At 36.4% G+C, this 24,617-nt stretch overlaps 1 protein-coding gene across 5 annotated transcripts in view; it reads right to left on the bottom strand.

Annotated features, from left to right (window-relative positions):
- MDGA2 (MAM domain containing glycosylphosphatidylinositol anchor 2) overlaps nucleotides 1–24,617 on the bottom strand; it is an 891,422-nt gene that overhangs the window by 285,166 nt on the left and 581,639 nt on the right. For all 5 annotated transcript variants that reach the window (XM_008269620.5, XM_089309284.1, XM_089309285.1 and 2 more), the window contains one exon: nucleotides 2,153–2,422. In XM_008269620.5, the coding sequence (XP_008267842.3) occupies nucleotides 2,153–2,422 (270 nt within the window). The remainder of the gene's footprint in view (nucleotides 1–2,152; nucleotides 2,423–24,617) is intronic.

The raw sequence follows: 24,617 nt of genomic DNA, 5'->3' as shown, positions 1-24,617 counted from the left end.
GAATATGGCCCTGGTAACCTTATGACCTCCTTCTAGGCCCACCTCCTAAACATCAGAACTGGATTAAATTTGCACTCTCTTCCTACCATTAATTTAGCACGCTAGGATTAAAAGTCCTGCCTGGGTTCAGGAATAAAAGCATATTCGATCATAGCACCAAGATTTGATATATTATTTCATGGCTATTTGGAAAAGCAAGTACTTAGAAAACCAAACAAAAAAGAAATAGACACTGGAGGCCATACAGTTTTGGATTCCTTTTTACTTTTAATGTAGGGTAGAAGAAAAGAATCCAGTTACTCAGTGAGACAACGCTTAAAATGACTCTCAGTCCATCAATTTAAAACAAGAAGATTAGATTCTTCCATTAATGAATCCTATCTTTGAATTTATTTCCATATAAAATTCTTTTTGCATTTCTATCTTCCTTGCAGATTGCAAAATCTTTTGAGGGAAGGGATCTTTACGGTTAACCTGAGCATGACTTACATTTGGCGAGCCCTGAGCATATGGTACTTGTCCAGTAGGGGTTTGTTAACTGAAAGGCAGATGAAATTTCACTGGTCTGAAATATTTATTTTTTTCATTTCACATTTCCTAAATTAGAAGATATCTGACATTCTTACCCTCTTACAGCTGCTACGATTTAAGCACAGCAGTGGTCACCTGACTTGGAAGAAAATTTCCCAGACAATGCTTCTCTGTAAGCCTGAGTTGCAAATGCTCTTAATGACTTACAGAAAAATATTCTGTAGAAAACCACGCTCATTAAAGTCTTTGAAATGAAAATATTCAGAAGCTGAATTCTGACTATGAAGTGTTTAGATAAATCAGATCAATTTATCTGGTTTCATTTTACTTTTTATATATGCTAACGGGTGGTTTGAAGCAAACTCAAGTATAAACAAATTTCAAAAGGCTCAATAACATTCCATCTTATAAGAAAATATTGGGACAGCATGTTTTATTTTTTATAATAGATAAAATAATGATGCAACTGGCAGTTGATATTGCATTGCCTGCAATCTCGTAGCACACAGTACATTATCCAGAGTACTTTGATTCACATTGCAATACCTTGCAGCATTTTGAATCAAATCTATTTTATCAAACAGCATATTTCTAATAATTGGAATGATAACTAATAACTGTGCTCACCAAGACTACAACAATCTATACTCACACAATCACAGTTGCTTCTCTTGATACACTCTATTGTGTTTTTGTTTCCATCCCAATCCACCATCATGAATAATTTCCAGTTGCATGTTCAAGGGGTCCTCTAGTGCATACAGATGTCTATTTAACTTCAGAGGCATCATTGGCCACACCGTACCTGCAGCTCAAGTCCATGTCAGTGATGTGAGATGAGAAACCAGAGGGTCTCTGCCCATCCTCCTTGAACCCTCTTCTCCTCCTTCAAAGTGGATGGACAACATCTCCTCTTCATTGTTGACTTAGGGACTCATGCCCTACTTTCATTCCTCACATACATTTTGTTTTTTCTTCCTTGAACATCCCCAGGTCTTCCTCAAGTTTTGGTCTGTCAAACCTTTACTCCAGTACTAGTCTACTAGCACAAATGTCATCAACAACCCTAACAACCTTAGCCAAAAGTCATTAGAAATTCATGTCCAAAAATGCTACACTTATTGCTTATGCTTTTCAAATACCATATGACCATCAATATATTTCATTTTCACTCCCTGTCAATGGAATCTTTCAGTGCAATCCAATGTTTTACAGGTCCTTGTCTGATTTTACAATCGGAAGCCCTGATTTTAACAGGGCTTCAATAAATGCTTCATAAACATTACACTGATGAATTCACCCAGTTCCTAAACTAATATACAATGTATGTTACAATGCCTTATGTTCTAAGTTGCATTTTTTTTAGTAGGAGCATATTATAAAATATATCCGATGATATCACTAACAATATGCATACGTTGTAAAAACTATTCAATGCAAATATAAGGTACTGTAGTTAAGATTTAGAAATTTGAGACTCCATTAATAATTAGATACTATCTTATCATTCAAATGATTTTTTCTATAAGTATGCAATACTTGAGGAAATCGTATTATATAAAAAAGTTCATGATTTGCCTGGTTAACACAGGACTTAGAAATGTTCTCTTAGCAAACTTACCTCTCACAATGATGTTGGTGGACTTTTTTGCAGGGTTCCCCACGTTGTTATTGGCAATGCAGCTGTAAGTACCAGCATCATCTGAGGTGATGGCAGGTATGGTCAAAGTCCCTCCATTCAAAACAATCTTTTCAGGCAGGGTCCCAAAGGACCTAACCCAGGTGAGAGAAGGTGCAGGCTCTCCTCCTGTTGTAACACACACTAATGTTATGGCCTCTCCAGGATTTACAACTATAGGATCATCCACCAAGAGTTTAATTGACGGAGATGCTAAAAAACATAAACAAAAGAACATGCACCTATTTAGATATACTACAACTGACATTCAGCAGCTTGCTTTATATGCATTCCTGTAAGCAAATGAAATATGCTCTTTTTGCTACAATCTCATGTATTACACCAATTTAAACAAGATTTAATTATTTGTATTTTATTCAAATGGTACAAATAGATGGAACTCTTAAGAGTTTTACACCTGACAAGGGGAATTAAAAATTATTATTATTGCTCTGTCTGAAATTAGAATAAGAGGGGTGAAGTAAAACAAAGCACCTCTCACTGGCTTAATGATGACAGCCAGCTTTTGTGTCTGTCAATCCCAACACAGAAACTATAGCTGTTTAGTCACTGTGTTTTCACAGCAAAGAGAGTCACTTTTTTAGTCTTTGATCATTTGAGGAGAAATAATCATTTTTTGCAACCTTCAAATAACTAAGAGATGAAGGCCTAAGTCAGAATAGCCTTTTATCATACAGTAGACTTGATTTTTGTTCTTGAAAGAATAACAAAATTATTTAATTTAAATAAATGGTCATACTTCATCTCTAACCACTTTCATTGCAAAGTTTAGGTACCAATTCTCATAATAATTTCTTTAAAACTTAGATGGAAACAAACATGAGCGCTGAAACACAGACCACAAACCATGTCTGCCATTACTTTAATTGTTGGATTATGAAAATCCCCATTCAAAATAAATTACTTATAATATTTCAGGTTAAACACACACCCATTCAATAAAGATTTTTGTGTTATAGCCTTTCATCAGACATTTAAAACAAACTGCACAATAGCTACATGCGTATATGGCACTTTTTTCCCTTTGTATGCTTCAGTGCGAGCCTAAATACTGCATTTGTAAATAAAAATGGGACAAATGCACTTAACTGAAATCTGAGTTCACACGTTCAGAAATATCTTACATCGATGTTGGAACTGTATTGTATGAATTCAGTGTACATTAGAAATGTTTAAACTGCTCTATTGCACTGCTTGACTTTTTTAGATATTAACCTCAGCTTAGAATTGGTGAGTGCTCTCCCCAGAATAAAAGTTAGACTCCTTTTGGTTCTGTCCTGTTATTTAAAAAAAATTCAGAAGAGAACAAGAGGGAAAAAATGGTATTGTGGTTTTGTGGACAAGGCATGGGGTTCTTTTATAACTTTTTAAATCATTACTGCTGCATGCTGGCTCTTCTAACATCATTTAAAAGCATTTGGGAAATTAAAACTGTCATAGGATTAGCCTTTCTGAAGTATTCGGTTGAATTATAAAGATTTATGGTTAAAACCTGCTGGGAAGTACATGTAGTAGAAATAATATGCTAAAGTCAACACAGTATGGTATAAGAGTATCTCAAAGAGTTATTTAATAATGTTGTACTGATAGAAAATATTGCTAAATAAGTACTCTGAAAAGAGATAATATTCTTAATTATTAATATATCATTATGAAGAGGTAAAGGAAATCCCATTTTAAAGTAAAGACCATAATTTTACAAAAGTATTTCATTAAAATACAATTACAGAGATTTCAACATTTATAGCATATTTAAAAAGCTTGATTGGTTTATACCAAATTTCAGCCAAATTAAAATGCCTAAGGCCTAAAAGTCCAGTAATTGCATATATTTGGACTATAGAATACACCAGAGCCACATTAAGGAATATTTTTCCCTGTCATTGATTGGTATAAGGATGAGTTGCTTTTTATTAAGCATTATTTTAAAAAAAATTCAAGAGAATCTTAAGCAAAAGCAAAAGCACATTATTAAAATATGTTTTCCAAAAAGAGAGTTAAAACCACAGAATGCTTTTCAAGTTAATTTCATTGAGTATGCCATGTATTTTCTGTGATTGTTCATGAAATTAAAAATAGCCTAAGTAGAACACAAAATGGTTAACAATTTCAACTCTTTAAGAATATTCAGATATATATTTTTAGAATCAAAATGTTTTAGCTTTAAACCTTCAAAATGTAAACCACTGTCATCTTTTGTTACAATATCCCATTTTGATTCCAAAAATATCAGCTTTTTACAACTACAAAGATTTCTGTAAGAACCACAGAGATGCAGGGATTCAGAAAGTTTAAGTATAAATCATGTCTTGGAGAAAAAACAAACATAGGAAAGAACTAAGACTATTTTTGTCTGTTATTAAAATACTTTAAAGATTCATATTGGTGGATTGTGTACTAAGTTGTGGGTATATCAGTGCAACATTAAAGATTCTGAACTAGTTACCTCTTTCTTACAGGCTTTCAATTTTTCCTTTCGTGTAACACTATATGTTATTAACTAGACTACCAACATGGCTCTTCAGTCAGAAGTAGTCTGTTATGATTGTATCAAAAGCTGGAAGTGATAGTTAACTGGTAAAAGCAAGGCTTCCATAGAAAGAACCATTGGTTCAAATCCTGACTCTGCCATTTAACAACTTAGTGTGCCTGACAGGTACTTTTACTTCTGACCCCACTCTTTGAGAGGATTCATCTTGTGTAACATCCTTATGATAGTATCTAGTACAAAACATGCACTGAAAACAAAGTTTGCTTTTGTCACTGTTTTTATTTCTACTGTGATAGCCTGGCACACAGTGGGTAATTAAAAAATACCAGTAAGACAAATCAATTAATAGAAAAATGAATAAATGAATGACTATATAAAATATGTAATCATTGTCAAACATAGTTGTTCTGATTGCCTATTATAGAAATTTTAAATCATTTTGACTTTCTGAGGTCCCGTATATCACAGAAACACATTTAAATGTCATTACCTTTTAAAGAAATATAATGCTAATTTCTCAGTGTCCTAAAGCTTCCAACCATCCAGACTGTATGCATTCTAAGCTTACTTTTCTTCCCTTAAATGGCCAAATAATTTATCAAAAAAATAAGGCTCATTTCACTAAACTATATACATAACCCAGTTAGTGTTCAGTACATGCCTACAACCTATATTGAATAAGTTATTCCACTGCCATCTGAGGGTACTTCAACAAGTTCACAGAAAAAAATGGAATTAAAACATAAGCTCAAAAAAAAAAAAAAAACAAACCATAAGCTCATTTTGGTTCAACAATTTTGAAACCCATGCTTATTGTTTTTATAATATGTACTTTCTATGAACTTTATCTTATGTAAAGAGTTTTGAAAAACATGTTAAGTCCATGGAAGTCATAATATGTCTTAGTACATGAGGAAAATGCTCTGTTCTATAACACTTACAGAATCTAGGTGCCCATTCATTTCTCACAGCAGAATGCGAAAGAGGTTATCACCATAGCTCATTTTTAAGTAATAAAGAATTTAAACATGAAGACTAGAACTGGAATAATAGAAACACTTAATGGGTCAATTTGTCATTTTATTTGAGACGTTCATCAAATCAAAGAAAAAGGTAAAATATATAAACCAAAAATCCTTCAATGAAAATGCAACATTTATTTAACAAACTCATATTTTTAAACATGTTTTATCATTATTGGCAGACAAAGTTCTAATTACATAGAATTATTTCAAGTACACCACCAGTTATAAACTTCCTGTATGTACACAGTGATTATAAATGACTGTGGTGCCAGCCAGACTGTGAGACTGGTAATTAGCCAGCACTTAATGATGGAAGGCACAACCATCATGATAGCTGTCACGGAGACTTGACTCCGCTCTACAAGATACGCATACAAACACTCTGGCATGCTGGCTGTGCTCTGTGGTGGAAAAGTCTGAGGGAAGACAGGCAGAGTGGATAGATTCTTGATGGGATGGATGGATGCATGACAGATGATAGAGAGATAGATGTGAATCACTGGTCCTGGGAGAGATGAGATGAGATGAGACAAAATGGCAAGACAGGAAGAGAAAGAACTGAAGGAGAGGGAGAGTAAGGCAAGGGACAAGACTGTAGTTTCCATTTTTAAAACTGTTAAACATTAATAACTGGAATGTAGCAAGTATGTCTTGCAAAATATCTGTTAGAAAGGGATTCCTTCCCATTCTCTTTGAAAATCCTCTCCTCCGGGAAATGCAAGAAAAGTTTTCTTAAGCTGGGCAACAGGTACTTCAGAAGAACTAATAGAAAAGCAAGTAGGCCCCACCAAAATTCCAACTTAGTATGTTCCAGCACAGAGGGGATCTTCAAAAGATTCACACCTCATGTTCCAGGCTGTGGTCCAACAGGGCATGCCCTAGGATTTAAACAAAAATGGAACTCCAAACTGAGATCAAATATCTGAAATGACTGCAGAATAGGAGGATGTAGAAAAATAGAGTTGAATCACAAAATGATGAATAAAGATTGTTTTTTCAAACCTGAATGTGTAGACTGGGATTCATGATAACTACAAATTTTAGTGATTCAGATCCTCATAAGGTCCTCTGGACATGTGATGCAAAGATTTAGCTTGGGTTATTAAGAATACACTCTGTAGGAAGAGAATATTATTTTAGCAGAATTCAATGGCTTCTTGGGAGTTTTATTTTGTTTTTTAATAACACCTAACATAATAGTTAAGCATGAAGATTAACACCTGAGGATAAAAACGTGAATGCAGGATGCAATACTAATCATCTATGTACCCTTTAGGCTTTGGCCATCGATGGATCTTGGGCTTTTAATTTTGAACAGGGAGTCTAGCTTTCTACTCATACTTTGATGAAATTTGTAAAAACTACAGTAGAAGCTACTTCAGAAATCTGCTAGTCACCTTATGTTTTGGATATTCTAAGCTGTGATGCTTTGAAAAGAAGCGATTTAAATCTTAGAAAGTAACCAAATTCTTAGAAAAATCACAAAGAGGTAACAGAACAGAATGAACGTGAATAAAAATGTTCATCTCCGACAGTAATGCCTCCAAAGGGGGGTCCTGACACAGCTGTTCATTTGGGTAGGAATCATGGGAAGCATATTGAATGGGCAGAGCAGGGAGACAGGAAAAGGAGAAAAGCCACTAATTAGTAGGTTGTGCCTGTGGGAGACTGGTTCCCTGCTGCTGGGAACCCTCTGAGAGACTGCATTGAAGTCAGCTCAGAAGACTCCCTGGAAAAGCCCAGGAAACTGGCTGGGAGGTCCCACCACCAACTCACATCCCTTGTTAACTGAGGATTTTTCTGTGGGCCTTACATTCCTAACGTGATTATCCAGAAACTTCAGCAAAGCAAGTTCTCAGGTAGAAAGAGAGCAGAGATGGAACCTGCCCAAAGAAACAGCAGGAACCTTCAGGACAAGTCAGGAGGGAAAGCAGGGGACTACCAATGTCTCATGTAAATTCAGCGATCGGTTATCCTCTACGTGGACAGAATGCGAAAACAGTGAAGACAGGAAGAGTGAGGAAGGGATGGGTCTGAGTGGAAGCCCTTTACCAAACAGGAATCAGGCACAAAGGAAATGAATGAGAACACAGCATGAATTCAAGTGTGAAGAGGTAAAAATATGCAATTAGCTTTATTATTATTATTATTTTTGGACAGGCAGAGTTAGACAGTTGAGAGAGAGAGACAGAGAGAAAGGTCTTCCTTTTTCCATTGGTTCACCCCACAAGTGGCCGCTACAGCCGGTGCATTGTGGCTGGTGCACTGCGCCGATCTGAAGCCAGGAGCTAGGTGTTTCCTCCTGGTCTCCCATGCGGGTGCAGGACCCAAGGACCTGGGCCATTCTCCACTGCCTTCCCAGGCCACAGTAGGGAGCTGGACTGGAAGAGGAGCAACCGGGACAGAATCCGGAGCCCCGATCGGGACTAGAACCCGGGGTGCCAGCAGGGCAGGTGGAGGATTAGCCTAGTGAGCCACGGCGCCAGCCAAAATTAACTTTTTGTTTCTGTGAGCCTATATTTGCTTAAACCGTAGAACATACACAGATGCTAAGCCACGTGCAGCCTTGTGGAGATATATCCAAGCTATTCTTTTAGATTCAAAGAATAGAAAAAAGTTCTCTCAAAATAACTAGTCCTTTCACTGAGAAAATATCATCACTATATTTTCATATATTTTATTAAAATCCATTTTCAACATGCATTTCACTGAAATAAAAGTATACATACCAGTGAATATTTCACAAAATAAAAATGAGATATGTTAGTAGTTGATTTGAAAACACAAAATAATCTACCCATTTAGTTGGTTTATTATTCAAATATTTTATTCACATATTGATTGATTCTCAAGAAACTCTAGAGTGGTATCATACTGGGGAATTCTTCTTCAAATGATGCCTTGGGTACAGTAATATTTGAAAGAGTATTCACAAATAGTTTTCAGTGCAATAATCAACCATTACTACATATATTCAAGCCAAAAAGCATTTTTTTCATAATTTTAATAATTACAGGACAGGTATTTCCAGAAATGATTAAGAAGGCAGAGTAAGTGCATCTCTTCATGGAAAACTGCATAAAAGTCTCCAAGAAGAGACTTTTCTCATTTGACCTTGAGTTCCTAACCAGGAATTCTCCAGGTTGGTTTTGTCTGGCTGGCACATTATCTGTTGTTGCTATCAACAGTGAAGGAGTGTCTTCAGGCATTGTTTTTCCTAGTATAACACACTCCAGTAATCAGTAAGAACTTACAGAATACCATGGATCTGGCATTGTGACAGGCATTTGCAAAATATCATGAACAAAACACCCACAGAATCCCTGCACTGAGGAGCTTAGGACCAGCTAGGCAGGGAGTCAGCCAACTCCTCGCGAGCCCCCTCATCTCTAGAATGTATCCCATTTATATCACGTACACTGGTTTATGTCATCAGGGCACTGTGAGTAAACAGAGTTGCCAAAAGATATATTCACCAGTGCAATGAGACTTTACAAAACACACCAGCAGACACATTTGCATCTGATCATTGAACAAGATGAAGTTTGTACAACTTAAATAAAAAAAATTTAAAAAGGAACCTGCATTCCCGAAGAGCTATAGTGAATGAAGAGAATAAGATTGTCACAGTCAATAAGCTATGCTCAGAATTTGTGAGCTAACATCTAATAACCTGAAAAGTCTTAATAAACACTGAAAATGCATGAAGAACAGAACCTTTGGCACTACATCTTGTAGTGCTAAGGTTTGCCACCTCCCTCCCTTGATCAACAATCCCTTAATGTTCTTTCCATCAGACGAGGTTTTGGAAAACTTGTTTTTATTCAATTTTACAAGAAACTGACCATTGATTGCTGCTGTAAGAAACACAGATGTTCATCTCGCATGAAGACAGGTTCTAAGCTAAGCACTTCCAATGAAGACCTGTGATAGTAACAAGTTTTTTTTTTTCCTTAATGGAAAAATACTAGAATTTTGAGAAACATAGTGGATGGCAATAACATCATCACAGATTAGCAGATCACAAACTATTTCTGCAGCCTCAAACCCCTTTTTTGTACTTGTAATTTGGTAATCATGTCAGCAAGTATTTTGTAAAGCTCATTTAGTAGCATCAATTATTCACCACAATTCCTAGTTTTTGTGCAGACCAACTGAGTGGCTTCCTTTTTCATACCAGTGTAGCTGTTTAAAACACATTCCCATGAGAACCTTTACCCCTATCATTTCATTGTGAGTTATTTAGGAAAAAGGCATCAGTGTGAAAAGCTGGTGTTCCAATCTTTGTACCTCAAGCATGTAGAGAACACTCACAAAGAATCAAGTGCTCAATAAAATCTGTCTGAATAAAATAGTTAGCTTAAAACTTAGATACCAGAAAAATCCACCTCCGCCTGACTGCTCATAATAAACTTAACCAAAATAAATAAAAGTGAAAAAAGACATGGATTTCATGAGCCAGGTACTCAAAAACATTGATCAAGGAGGTCTGCTAGTCATCTATTTGACCTATTTGAATTTCACTGCTTTCTATAACTCAGAAAGATAACAAAGAGTTTCTGTAAGGAAGTTAGCACACTATAACAAGAAACTAATAAGGTATATTATTTGCATTCTTCCCTAAGCAATTCTTTGTTCAATTTTATCACTGAATATTACTATTAATAAGCCATGTAATTAATTCAACTTGTGACTCAAACAAAAAGTGGCATATGACCTTTTCCATATGATAACCAGCAAGTAAATAATTCATTGAGGATTTAATAATTCATTCAAAGTTTAAGTTCTTTTTAATTTTTTTTTTGACAGGCAGAGTTAGTGAGAGAGAGAGACAGAGAGAAAGGTCTTCCTTCCATTGGTTCACCCCCCAAATGGCTGCTACGGCCGGCAAGAATCATTTATCTATTTGACAGTGAGAGTTACACAGAGAGGGAGAGGGAGAGGGAGAGAGAGAGGGAGAAGGAGAGAGGGAGATCTTCCATCTGCTGATGGCCCCAAGGGCAGGGCTGAGCGAAACTGAAGCCAGGAGCCAGGAGCTTCTTGCAGGCCTCTCACATGGGTACAGGGCCCAATCACTTGGGCCATTTTCTGCTGCTTTTCCCAACCCATAGGGAGCTGGACCAGAAATGGAGCCGCTAGAACATGATGAACTGGCACCCAGATGGAATGCTGGCTTTGCAGGCAGTGGCTTTACCTGCCATGGCACCATGTTGGCCTCTATATCTCTTTTTTTAAGAATTATATCTTTAGCAGAACAGATGAAAGCATCATCTACCACCTATAACACCACCTGGTATTGATTTCATAGCCGCAAATTTCATTTTATAAAACATTAGGACTGTAGGAGAAGATACTCTTAGTGGCTAAAGATTTTGCCTGATAATCCGTCCTGGGGACATTTTATTTTAGTGTTATATTTTTAACCTCTTTATGAGTCTGTATCTTAATTTTATACTAACTTGGGCTGATGTCAGAGAATGCTGTTGAACACATTTTAACTCTTCTAGGCTTCTGTTTGAGCCTCTAATCACGAAGGGAACTCTGTTAGAGAAATCCTGCAGGTCTGCCTGAACACATTTCTACTATGATTTATAAACTATCTGGTCACACAGCCTCCTAAGCTTATGATCAAACAATATTCCGCTTAGTCAAAGGTCTAAACTGGTTCCTTGACATAGCAGAGACAGCTAGGTCATTGATAGCAACAGAATAATCTAATTACACACAGAAGGATGTATGTATGTTTTAAGAAAACTTGCTAATTCAATATATATCTAATATGGACCAACTGTGTACTAAGTTCTGTTCTGGACACTGGAGATAATCAAAACAAAAAAATCCATTCTTCATAAAGTTTGAAATTACAGGGCAACAACTATAGCTCTTAATATACACCAATCAATATTAAAAAAGCTTTATGTATATTAACTCATTTCATTAGATGAGGTAGATGCTATTATTTTTTTATTAAGGAAGAGTTGAGAAATAGTTTCAATAAGTTGCTCAAAATCACATACCCAGTGCATTATGGAGCTGGCATTCTAATTTCAAATGTCTGAAATTTAGATGGATATAAAGCATTATAGATAAATTCTAAAGTGAAATAAATACAACTAATACTTTTCATGTTTAATCCTTTGGTGATTTTTTCCAGAAGAAGGATTAGCACTATATCTCTAACAGAAATAAGGGATGGCATTAATAATCTCTATTATTCTATAGAAAACTAGATGGGGTGAAAATGAACTTGGTCTATTGGTCAGAATTCTAAAACATATATCATCCAAATACAAGCTGAACAGGACCTGTAAATCACTTAAGCTGTAATTACAAAACCTGAATTCTGATGTCTATGAAAGGTGCTCTTAAAACTCTTGTTCAGGGTGTGTTCCCACCTGACTCAGACACAATTTTAATGGAATCAGTGACTTAAATCTCTAGATACCAGAAGGTAAACAGGGAAATTTAAACATGGAATGTCTTCATGATACAGCAAAATGGAAAGCCACAATGGCTTTGTGCCAATAAGAAAAGTATAAAATAAATAAGTGCACTGCTATTTAGGAGAGTAAATGAAATTACAAAGAAGAATATTAACAGAGACCCAAACCATTTCAACCATCACTCCCACCTAGAAAAATGGGATTAGTTTAAGAAAGCATGGAAAGTGGTAATTACCCAAATATTCAGATTTTAGCAGTAAGATGAAAGCTTTTGAGACACAGAAATTACATCCTTTTCCATGGAAGAGCCTAGAGGGGATTTAGATAGTCTGACTCCAAGGTTCATAATCTGAGACACTGTCCCAAGACAATTCTGTAGCATGGACTTAAAATAAGACAAGTGAGCAGATTAAATCGACAGGAATCAGACAAGACACCTGGAATGTAGAACAATGGCAAAGCTTATTCAACGCAAAAATGAGGGAAGGAAGGAAAAAGTAAAGACAGAAAGAGAGGAAGATGATTAAGAGTTGAGGAGAAGCACAAAAGGATCCCTAAAGGCCTGCGTTCTGGTATAGCGAGTAAAGCGACAGCCTGCAAGCCAGCACCCCATATGGGTGCCAGTTTGCGGCCCAGCTGCTCCACTTCCATTCCAGCTCCCTTCCAATGTCCTGGGAAAAGCGGCAGAAGATGGCATAAGTGTTTGGGCCCTTGTACCCATGTGGGAGACCCAGAAGAAGCTCCTGGTTCCTGGCTTTTGCCTGGCCCAGAACTGGCTGTTGTGGCCATCTGGGGAGTGAACCAACAGACAGAAGATCTCTCAGTCTGTCTTTTCCTCTTTCTCTGTGTAACTGCCTTGCAAATAAATAAATAAATAAATATTAAAAAATTTCCTAAAGAGAGACAGAATGAAAAATTTGTGGTGCCTTCTAAGGTTTTCTATGAAATCTCCAAAAAAAAAAAAAAAATAGACAAAAGATGTGATAAAAATTTGCTAACCTCAGTATTAACACCTAAGATGAAATAAGATAAATTCAACATAAAATTATATATACATAGTCATTCTTTTTTTTTTTTTTTTTTTTTGACAGGCAGAGAGAGACAGTAAGAGAGAGGAGACAGACAGAGAGAAAGGTCTTCCTTTTCCATTGGTTCACCCCCCAAGTGGCCGCTATGGCAGGAGCCAGGTCTCCCATGCGGGTGCAGGGCCCAAGCACTTGGGCCACAGCACTCCCGGGCCACAGCAGAGAGCTGGACTAGAAGATGGGCAACCAGGACAGAATCTGGCGCCCCGACTGGGACTAGAACCCGGGGTGCTGGGGCCGCAGGTGGAGGATTAGCCAAGTGAGCCACAGCGCCAGCCCTACACAGTCTTTCTTAACATACTCAAGGATTATCATTATCCATCATTTTTAATTCTGAAAGTAGTTTTACAAAACAGACTAAGAATATCCTGTCTTGATAACATGAATTGTCATAACCTAAACAAGTATGGAACCATTGTACTGCTCAAACCTTACCCAATAGTCATTAGAATCTCATGGTGTGGATTTCTGCTCTAGCCTTGAATAGATATATGTATGATAAGGATGCCAGAATTACGAGTGTAAATCTAGAAGGTGAGGGTATATCACTAAACTAAGATCTCCCCCCAGAAACTCTAGAATTACAATGATTCTGTATTGTTTGTGACATATAACATGTTTATCCTGAGGTATACATATATCAAATATTTTTTACTTGCATGTTCATACTGATATACATTACCAAAGTAAGTTCAATTTTAAAAAGGAAAAAAGAAAAAAAAAACTATTCAGAGCACAACTTGTTAAAAATCAATGTCACTCAACATAAGAAAATTAATAAATATGACACATCACATTAAACAGGATTAAATCACATAACTGTCTAAATAGCTACAAAGACATATTTGGCACCATTTCATTATGAAAAGGTTCAGCAAACTGGGAATAATAAGAAATCACCTCACTATAATAAGTGCCACATATTAAAAGCCCACAGCTAACGACAGGCTCAATAGTGAAAAATCGCAAGGTTTCCTCAAGGATCTGGAACAGGAAAGGATACTTGCTTTCACTGCTTCTTCTCAGCTAAGTGCTGGAAGTCCCAGCCAGGCCAATTGCACAAGAAAAAGAAATAAAAGGCATTCAAATTGGAAAGAAGTGAATCTCTGAAGACATTGTGACCTTATATCATCATACAAAAGCATAAAGATTCTACTGTTAAAAAACCTCTTAAACCTAATAAATTCAATAAAGCTTCAGGGTAAAAACTCAACATAAAAAATAGTTCTGTTTCCATATAACAACAACAAACTAACTGACAAAGAAATTAAAACAGTCCCATGTGCCAATTAAAAATAATATCACACAGAATAAAGTGACTAGGGATAATGTTAACTAAGGAGGTGAAAAATTTACATCTGAAGACAACAAAATATTGGTGAAACAAACAAACGAAAAGATACCTTGTGTTTACAGATTGGAAAAATTGTGGTGAAATGTTAGTACAGCCTAGCATGATGTCATGATTCAATGCAAGTCCTATTAAAATCCCAAAAGCATTTTTTAAACAAAATGGGGGGAAAAATCCTAAAAGTCATACAGAACCACAAAAAACAAAAAATGACCCAAATCTGTCTTAAAAAAGAACAAAGTGGAGGTACCACACTTCGTGATTTCAAAACAGATTACAAGTCTAGAGTAATCAAGCAGCATAGTACTGGTATTGAGGCAAATACAAAAGAATATACTCAAAATGGCCATGTAAAATTTGATTTTGGAAAACATTTTGAATTTAAAAAAAAAAAAAAAACCACATCCAAATGAACTCATCTATTGTCGCCATTCGTTCCCATGAAACCTCTCATATAGAAGAATAAAATAGCAAATCCAGAAATCCATCCAGGAACGTACAGTCAACTTACACTCAATAAAGCACCAAGGGCACACAAAAGGAAAGAGATATTCTTCAAAAAATTTTCAGGGAAAACTGGATACCCACATCCTAAAGAATGAAATCAGATCCTTAGGAGACTTTATACATAACATCAGCTCAAAATGGATTAAAACTTAAACATGAAACTATAAAATTATCAGAGTACGGCATAAAGAAAGTAATTCATGATGTTGGTGTTAGTTATTTCATTAATACAACCCAGAAAGCTCAGGTAGCAAAACTAAACTAGAAAAATGCAAACAGATCAAAATAAAAGTTTCCGCACAGTGAAAGAATCAAGAGAATGAATACACAATCTAAAGACCAGGAGTAGCTAATATCCAAAATATATGAATAGTGCAAACATGCTGATGGCAAGAAAACCAATAACCTAATTTTAAAAAGGACAGGGGCCAGTGCTGTGGGTGAAGCTACTGCATGCAGTGCTGGCATCCGATATGGGCACCAGTTCGAGCTCCGGCTGCTCCACTTACGCTTCAGCTTTCTGCTATGGCCTGGGAAAACAGAGATGGCTCAAGTCTTTGAGCCCCATCTGCATGGGAGACCTGGAAGAAGCTCTTGGCTCCTGCTTCAGAATAGTACAGCTCTGGCCACTGGGGCCATCTGGGGAGTGAGCCAGGGGATGGAAGACCTCTCTCTCTCTCTCCCTCGCTCCCTCTCTCTGCATTTGCCTCTCTGTAACTCTGCCTTTCAAATAAATAAACAATCTTTTTAAAACATTTTAAAATTATGTCTCTAAAGGAGACATAAAAATGGCAACAGTCATTTAAAAAAATTTCAACATTAATTTGCCATCAGGGAATTACAAATTAAAACCACAATGAAATATCACCTCACACCTGTCAAGATGACTGTTACCAAAGGGAAAAAAAAATTAAGTATTGGCAAGGATGTGAAGAAAAGGGAGACCCAACACACTACTGATGATTTGTAAATTGGTATGGCTACTTAGGGAAATAAGTTTGGAGTTTCCTATAAATTAATGGGACTACATATGATTCAGCAATCCCACCACCGGGTAGATGCCCAAAGGAAATGAAATCAGTATTCTGAGGAGGTATCTGTACTCCACGTTTACTGAAACACTGTTAATAATAGTCAAGATATGAAAGCAACCTCAGTATCTATCAGTGGATGGATGGATAAAGAAAATATGGTATGTATATACAATGGAAAACTATTTGGTCAGAAAAAGAATGAAATCCTGTCATTTGCAATAACATGGGCCAACCCAGGGATCATGATGTTAAAGGGAAAATAACCTGACTCAGACAAGTTCTGCATGACCTCACTCACACCTGGAGTCAAAAAAAGTTGATCTCATACAAGTGGAAAGTAGAATGGTAGTTACCAGGGGTGGGGATACAGGGTAGGCAATAGGGAAGATATTGGTCTAAGAACACAAAGGCAGTTAGGTAGGAGGACTAACTCAAGAGAGCTACAACATGGTGACGATGGTTAATAGCACATCCTCAAAATGCAAATATATTGTTCTTGCCACACAATAATAACTGAGACTAAACATTTTAATTATCATTTCACCATGTATATATGCTACAAATCATGCTGTACATAGAAAATACTGTAAATAAAATTTCATGTTAAGCAAAAAATGAAAAGGGGCTGGTGCTGTGGTATAGCAGGTAAACCTGCCATCTGCAGTGTCGACATTCCATATGGGTGCTGGTCCGAGTCGCCCGCTGCTCCACTTCCAATCCAACTCTTTGTTGTGGCTTTGGAAAGCACTGGAAGATGGCCCAAGTGCCTGGGCCCCTGTACCCATGTGGAAGACCCAGAAGAAGCTCCTGGATCCTGGCTTCGGATCGGCCAGGCTTTGACCATTGTGGCCATTTGGGGAGTGAACCAGTGGATGAAAGACCTCCATCCCTCCCTCCCTCCCTCCCTCTCTGTAATTCTGCTTTTCAAATAAATAAATAAATCTTTAAACAAAATGAAAAATACTTTTAAAAAATCATAGGCAGTAAAGCAAAAATAAACAATTGGGACCGTAGCGAATGAAAAAGCTTCTGCACACACAGCAGAGAACACAATCAACCGCGTGAACAGGCAACCTATGGCACAGGGGACGATATTCTAAACCATGAGTCACAAGCCAAACAGAAAACAAGTAACCTGACTGAAAAATGGGCTGAAGACTAGACAGGACTTTCCTCTACAGAAGGCAATACAAACGGCTAACAGGTATATTCAATCAAAAATGCTCAACATTAAAGAGCCAGTAAGTATTGGTGCGAACGCAGAGAGATGGGAAAGACGTGCAAAGTGGTGCAGTTGCAATGGAAAATAGCATGAAGTTGCCTCAAAATATTAAAACTAGAATTATCACATTACCCAGCAGTCCCACTTTGAGGACTGGATGTTTATCAAAAAAAAAAAAAAAATGAAATGAGATCTTAAAGAGATAGCTGGACTCTTACGTTCACTGCAGGACTATTCGTAGTAGCTAAAAGGTAGAAACCACCCAAACATCTACCAACAAAGGAAAGGATGCAGAAAATGTGGTATATCCATAAAATGTAATTCTGCTCAGCTGTTAAACCATGCGAGAGTACTGCAATATGTGACAACACAGATGATCTCTGAGGACACAATGCTAAGCGCCAAATGAGCCTGTCACAGAAAGACAAATGTGTGATTCCATTTGTGTGAGGTATTGCAAAACACCCACTCCAGAGAATCCCAGGGTGAAATGCTGGCTGCCAAGGGTGAGGAGAGAGACAATGAAATGTGGAGAGGTGAGTTTTCCTGGGCATGAAGTTTCAGCCAAGTGACAAGAGTAACCTCTCAAGGATCTGTTGTACAACTTTGTATTTATATTCAAAAACTAAGCATTATACAAGCAAAACTGTTCAGAGTGTAGATCCCATGGTAAGAGTTCTTACTATAGGGGCCAGCACTGTGGTGCAGTGGGTTAACACCCTGGCCTGAAGTGCCAGCATCCCATATGGGAACTAGTTCGAGGTCCGGCTGCTCCATTTCTGATCCAGCTCTCTGCTATGGCCTGAGAGGGCAGTGGAGGATGGTCCAGGTCCTTGGGCCCCTCACCCACGTGGGAGACCTGGAGGAAGCTCCTGGCTCCTGGCTTCAGATCAGCTCAGCTCTGGCCATTGTGGCCAGTTGGGGAGTGAACCATCAGATGGAGGACCTCTTTCTCTGCCTATCATCTCTCTGTGTGACTCTGACTTTCAAATAAATAAATAAAATCTAAAAAAAAAAAAAGAGTTCTTACTATAATAAAATAAAAAAATATTTTAAAAAATGTATTTAAAAAATAAACATGCCAAACAAAACGAGGTAATTCCAGGTTGCGTGTGCAGTAGGAGCTAATTTACCAGACTGAACTACAAAGCCGCAGAATGTGGTTTAGACAGGCAAAAATGATAATTTTTCACTAGACACCTTGTACTATGTGTGACGGCAGTATCGTGTTGCCTTACCATAAACACTAATGGTGGTTTAATACTGTTCCTACTGATCTAATTCCAACAGGAGTCAATTCCAGTCTATTTAACTAGCTCCATTTCTTATCTTAGTATTTCAGACATTCAGAGAACACTGAAACATATTTTTGCCATGTTCTAGGACAATGCTTCTGTGTGATAAGGGAGGTGTTTGTTTTTTGAATAAAATAATCTTGTAATGTAACATACATAGAGTAACTAAGTTGCACAAAATGGAATATTACATAAGGAAAGATTTAAAAGCCAATCAAAGCTTTTTTCAATACTATTTTAAAATGAAAAACATTGAAACACCTCCTAATTTACTTCCACTCTACATGTAAGAAATGCATGTACACAATATCCTGTCAATATTTAATTTCTTAAAGCTACTGAATATCCAATTTTCAGATTCAAGCTCTGGATTTTTAAAGATAGATCTGGTAAAATCACATTTCCCCTTTTTGAATGACTGAGGAGCGACTGAGATACCTTTTGTGAACAACAACAAAAAACATCCTTTACTTTTAATAGAGAGGGGCTTTCTTTTTGCTTTTCAAATTCTTAATATTCAAATGTATTGATTTGTTTCTCCAACAATTTATAAATTAGATCCACATTACCTTTGATCTGCTTTTGTAAACCTGTACTGGGGCCGGTGCTGTGGCACAGTAGGTTAATCTTCTGCCTGTGGTGCCGGAATCCCACATAGGCACCAGTTCTAGTCCTGGCTGCTCCTCTTCTGATCCAGCTCTCTGCTATGGCTTGGGAAAGCAGTAAAAGTGTTTGGGCCCCTGCATCTGCATGAGAGACCCAGAAGAAGCTCCAGGTTCCTGGTTTGAGATCAGCAAAGTTCAATGGCTGTTGTGGCCATCTGGGGAGTGAACCAGCGGATGGAAGACCTCTTTCTCTGTACCTCCCTCTCTCTGTCTGTAACTCTACCTCTCAAGCAAATAAATATTTTAAAAAAACCTGTAACTTATATTAAATATTTTGTTTAAACACATAATGTCGGACATGTCAAAATCTACATCTCACTAAGTTTTCAGCTTCACCGATTATAGACACAGCTCAAAGTGTCCTAATTCTGTATGGATATAAGATTTTTTTTGATCAATGATGCCAAAAAATTCTATAGGTCATTTCTTGATCTATTCCATTTTGTCAAATCCACACAATAGATACCATTAAAAGAATAAGAAAACAAAGTTACAATAAACAAATCCTTAAAACACAGTGTTTCTATCAAAAATCAATACTGGTGACTTTACTGCAGATTCACTGGACTGTATGTGATTGAAGAATGCAGTGAAGAAAATTCTCAACTAGTGAAAAACAGAATCCAAAGCAGAGCAGCTAAAATGTAACCTGAACCAGATCATTAAACCATTGTACATGACTATTTTCTACAGCAACAGAACAACAGCGAAAAAATACAAGGCACTTTTTAGACAGACTGCAGAAACAGGAAATTGGGCAAACAGTTAAGATTATGATGCTTTGGAAATAGTTCTGCAATAACAAGCAATAATTACATGTTGCCCTGGACTTACAGTCAAAGGTTGATGGTTATTCATGTCTGATCCTTTGTCTGCCCATTACTTCCCAGCCTACCAACCCTCCTGTGTCCTTCCACTTCCTGTAGCAATGCAATGGATACACCACCCCCGAAATATGGACTACCACGTGCAGTCTCTTTTTCAAACCTAATTAAAGATGCTGATCCAATATAGATCTTTTATTTATGCCTGGTTGTGACAGACATTTTTCCTGCAGTATTTACAGTAATCTAAAAACTACATTTATCTATACTACCCAGCTCATTATTTTCTCATTAAGATTGAACAAAGCATATTCATATGTGCATTTCATCATATCAGAGTACCAGGGGAAGACCATACACTTATTGCCAACTCAAAGGAAAGCTGTTTGTATTTTTTCAATTCTTTAACTTAAAAAATGTATTCTATAAGTGCTCTTTGGTGAGATATGGAAAAATTTCTATTCTCCTAATAAGAATTTTAAAAAATCATATTTATCCGGCTCTGATCAAAACATTTGATTTTAAGAAACAGTAAGGCTTATATTTCTTCATTATGGAAATAATATATTATAAAAAGGCTTTATAAAATCTATCAGAACTAATGTGGTAAATATACTCCAAAATTGAGAATAAAATAATTTGCATTTAATGAATACATATTTGATATTTACTTAATTTTCTAACAATTGGCAAAAAATTGGAATTTAGTTGTAATTTATTATTTTTGCTGAAAATGTCAGATTAGTAGGTTCTATCGTTGATCCTTTCACTAAATAAAAGATAAGATACATATGTATGTATTTATGTGTGTGTGTATATATAATCAATCAATGGGCTGGTGAGACTTTAGAAAGCCTTATTGCTTTCTTCTCAAAGGATAGTTTTATTATATCAACCACCACCACCATGACTAGGAATCTATGATATATCAGGTACTTTAAATATATAATATCATTTCATCTTCATAGTATCTATAAGGAGGAAGATTCTGGGAGGAAATTTCTGCTCCAAGTGCCTTAGAGTTTGATGGAGGCGAGGGGCCAGGTATGCATCTTCTCTGTGAGGTTAAAGACTCACAGAGTGACTTTTAGTACAAGAAACAATGAGAGCACAAACATTCCCTAAAATAGGTTGAGAGATTATTTGTTGACAATTTTTCTTCTTGAACAATCACATACGCCCAGATGTAAAAGGACAATAGCACAACTAGGTGTCATCTTCAAATTCTGGAAGCCTAGACCTTGAGGCTCAAGGACAGCTGTGTTATCTTGCCAACCACAAGCGAAATCTCACAGAGGGTGTTCTCTTCCTATCAATCTGTAAATCTATCCTAGCCCAGAGCACATTATCAACATGATTTAGTAGAACATCAAGTTCAAAGAGGTTCAGGAATTGATTATATCACTTTAGAATGGTTTGATGAAGCATGGAGTTAGACTGGATGATTTCCCAGGATACAGGACTTTCACCGAGTCCAAGGCAAACTGGGATGCCTGCTCATCCTAAAGATGAAGCCTGGATATAAATCATCCTAAAATTGTGGATAAATAAGTAATGCAGGTAGCTACATGCACTCATGGAAATGGTTCCATTGTCAGAGTCAGTAATCTATAAAATCAAATTTGTCACTGAATGATCATGTTATGGGTGGCAGGCTCAAAAACCATGAAGAAATTATTAAGAAAAACACTACAGCAACCAAATTATTTATTACTTACCATAACAAATCTCAACAATTTCACTACAACAGTAAAAGCTAGAAAATAGGCAAGACATGGACTATAAATTCATGATTCAGAGTGGTACACAAATTAAACATTAGTAGTTCAAAGTAGCATAAAAAGTTTTACCTTATTTTAGTATATTTTTACTCTACTACCTGAATCATGTAGAACATATGCTTTGATTTTCTGTAATATTTTCCTGTGAATAAGTTTAAAATATTTAATTGTAAATATAACCTAGAAAAATCAAATCAATAAATATTCTTAGCATTCGTTAAAACAAAGACTATTTGATATGGTTCAAAGCATTTGTGTTAAGTTGTGAGACATCAGTTCAACATTTTGCATCCTTTTAATTAAGTATAATAATGTTGATTTTTATTTGACTTTTTTTCAACTCCAGCTTCTTAGTAACCATTGTATCTAAGTTATGGTATCATCTGTGAGAATTATTGGAGGTGGGTCATATTTTAGGTAAGAATTTAGTCTCAAACTATTCTTGAATACAAGGAACCTACAAAATTCATTGCTAGGGCAACAAAACTCATGGGTATAAAGAGATCCCAGAAACATGCAAACTTCCGGTTACCATGCTAATAGGATTTTGAAAAATCTGGGTCATCTTGTTGCTTTGGAAACTGTCTCAGGAATATCAAAGTTGAAACTCCATAATGACCACATTTTCCAAAATTTGCTGTCTAACCATCAGTCATACTTTCACATTTCAGAAGTTATGTGAGAAAAAGCCACACATAAGTTTGATTAGTTTATGAAATAACAAACCAGTGAGATGAAGAGAATACATTCAATATTAATAATGTTGCAAGTCTCTTCTATTTTCCTGACAAATAATTGATTTCACCAAAGAATACTATGTATTTATGTGAAACATTTATGCTGAGAATAAGTTAAGTGCAAATATACCCTAAAATTCACATTCTTTTCTATAGCATTTTGGGGGAAGTATTAATAACTGATGTACACATTGACAAAAAAAGTCTATAAATGATTGTGAATGTATTTTAAGATGTAATCAGTGGTTGAAGCTGTACATTATACTCAAGCAAAAATTTCAAAGGTTTTGTCATTCATTACTGATGCCAGTTTTACCCTTTCTTTCCATTATCTACACTGACAACTCAATTAGACATCCTGTTCACTGGGTGTTTTCCTAAATTTTACATAGACTTTACTATCTACAAAACCAAATAATGTGGGTATTTTTGTTATCCTCATTTTAAAGAAAGTGGAAAACAGAGTTAAATGACACTAACAACACCAATGTTGCAGAATCAAAATTTGGACGTTAAACTTCTGATTTTAAATTCTAAGCAAAAGAGATCAAAAGAGACGGGATATCTTGTTTTCTAGCTAAAGTATATCACCATTATTCTAATAACATTTTTTGCTTTCCACTCGTGTCTATAGAAGTAAATACTGTTGTTCAGATAACAAGTTATCTACGCCTAAAAAATAAATAAATAAAATAAAATCAGATGGGCAGATTTGGCTTAGAGATGCACACACCACTTGGGACATATGAGTCCCTAAATAGAGTGTCACAGTTTGAGTCCCACCTCCGATTCTGGCTTTCTATTAATGTACACCCCAGAAGGCAGCAAGTGATGGCTAAAGTAATTGAGGCCCTTGCAACCACTGGGGAGACTTTAATTGAATCCCCAGGCTCTGTCTTGGCTTGATTCAAGACTGGCTGTTGCACATATTTGAGGAGTGAACCAGAAGATGAGAGATTAGTCTGTCTCTGCTTTTTGAATTATTTTTTTTTCAAAAATTTAGGAAAGCATTTGTATATGTCCAACATTTTAGCACACAAAAAAGTGAAAAGTCAACAATTTTTAATTATTTTATGTACTAACTTTGCCACTAGAAAAAAAATGTACACAAGTTTACCCACATATCATTTGTGACCCTATTTTGAATATGACTTTCATAATTAACAGTATTAATTATGACATGAAGCTTGTCACTCACTAAAGTGTCATCTTTCCTTCTTCCTTTAGAGTAGCTTTCTTCCTACTTCCCCTAAGCTAAGACTATATGGTCATAAAGATTATCAATAGTTTTCTCTCTTTATGTTGACTTTCGATTGAAAAACGGGTCTTTTAAAAATGTCCAAATAACTTTCTTGTTTTAACCCATAAATTCATATTTGACATTTTAAAGGAAAAGAAAACCTAAATGCAGACTACTTCAAGCAATTTAGGAGAGTTATGGACTGACTTGTACCCTCTCCCAACAGTCATATGCTGAATCCTAACCTGAGCTGTGACTGTGTCAGGAAGGAGGCCTTTCAGGAATGCAAGTAAGGTTAAATGGGGTCATAAGGATGGGACTCTGAGTTCCATATGATGTAGAATGTGACAAGACTGCTGTCCTTACGAGAAGAGAAAGGGACACTGAAGCTCTGCCTCTTTCCCTCCATGCATACACACGAAAAAAGGTCATTTGAGGGCAGAGCAAGAAAGTAGACAAATGCAAGTCAGGAAGAGAGGTGTCGCAGGGAACAACCTACATGTGCTTTGTTCTTGATCTTGTAGCCTCTACAACTACAACAACATGACTTTCTATTACCTAATCCACTCAGTCTATGGTAGACCAACATAAAACAGTATCATATTAGCATTACATATTTCTCACCAACCTTCATGATCTTTCTTCAAAACTAAGATTACTGGTAAAATAACACAGGTAGTTTCTAAT

The sequence above is a fragment of the Oryctolagus cuniculus genome, chromosome 12, assembly GCF_051225735.1.
Source record: "Oryctolagus cuniculus isolate XC-2025 breed Fujian yellow rabbit chromosome 12, ASM5122573v1, whole genome shotgun sequence".
In the NCBI taxonomy this organism is placed as follows: domain Eukaryota; kingdom Metazoa; phylum Chordata; class Mammalia; order Lagomorpha; family Leporidae; genus Oryctolagus; species Oryctolagus cuniculus.
This window is presented reverse-complemented; position numbering and strand designations above follow the sequence as displayed.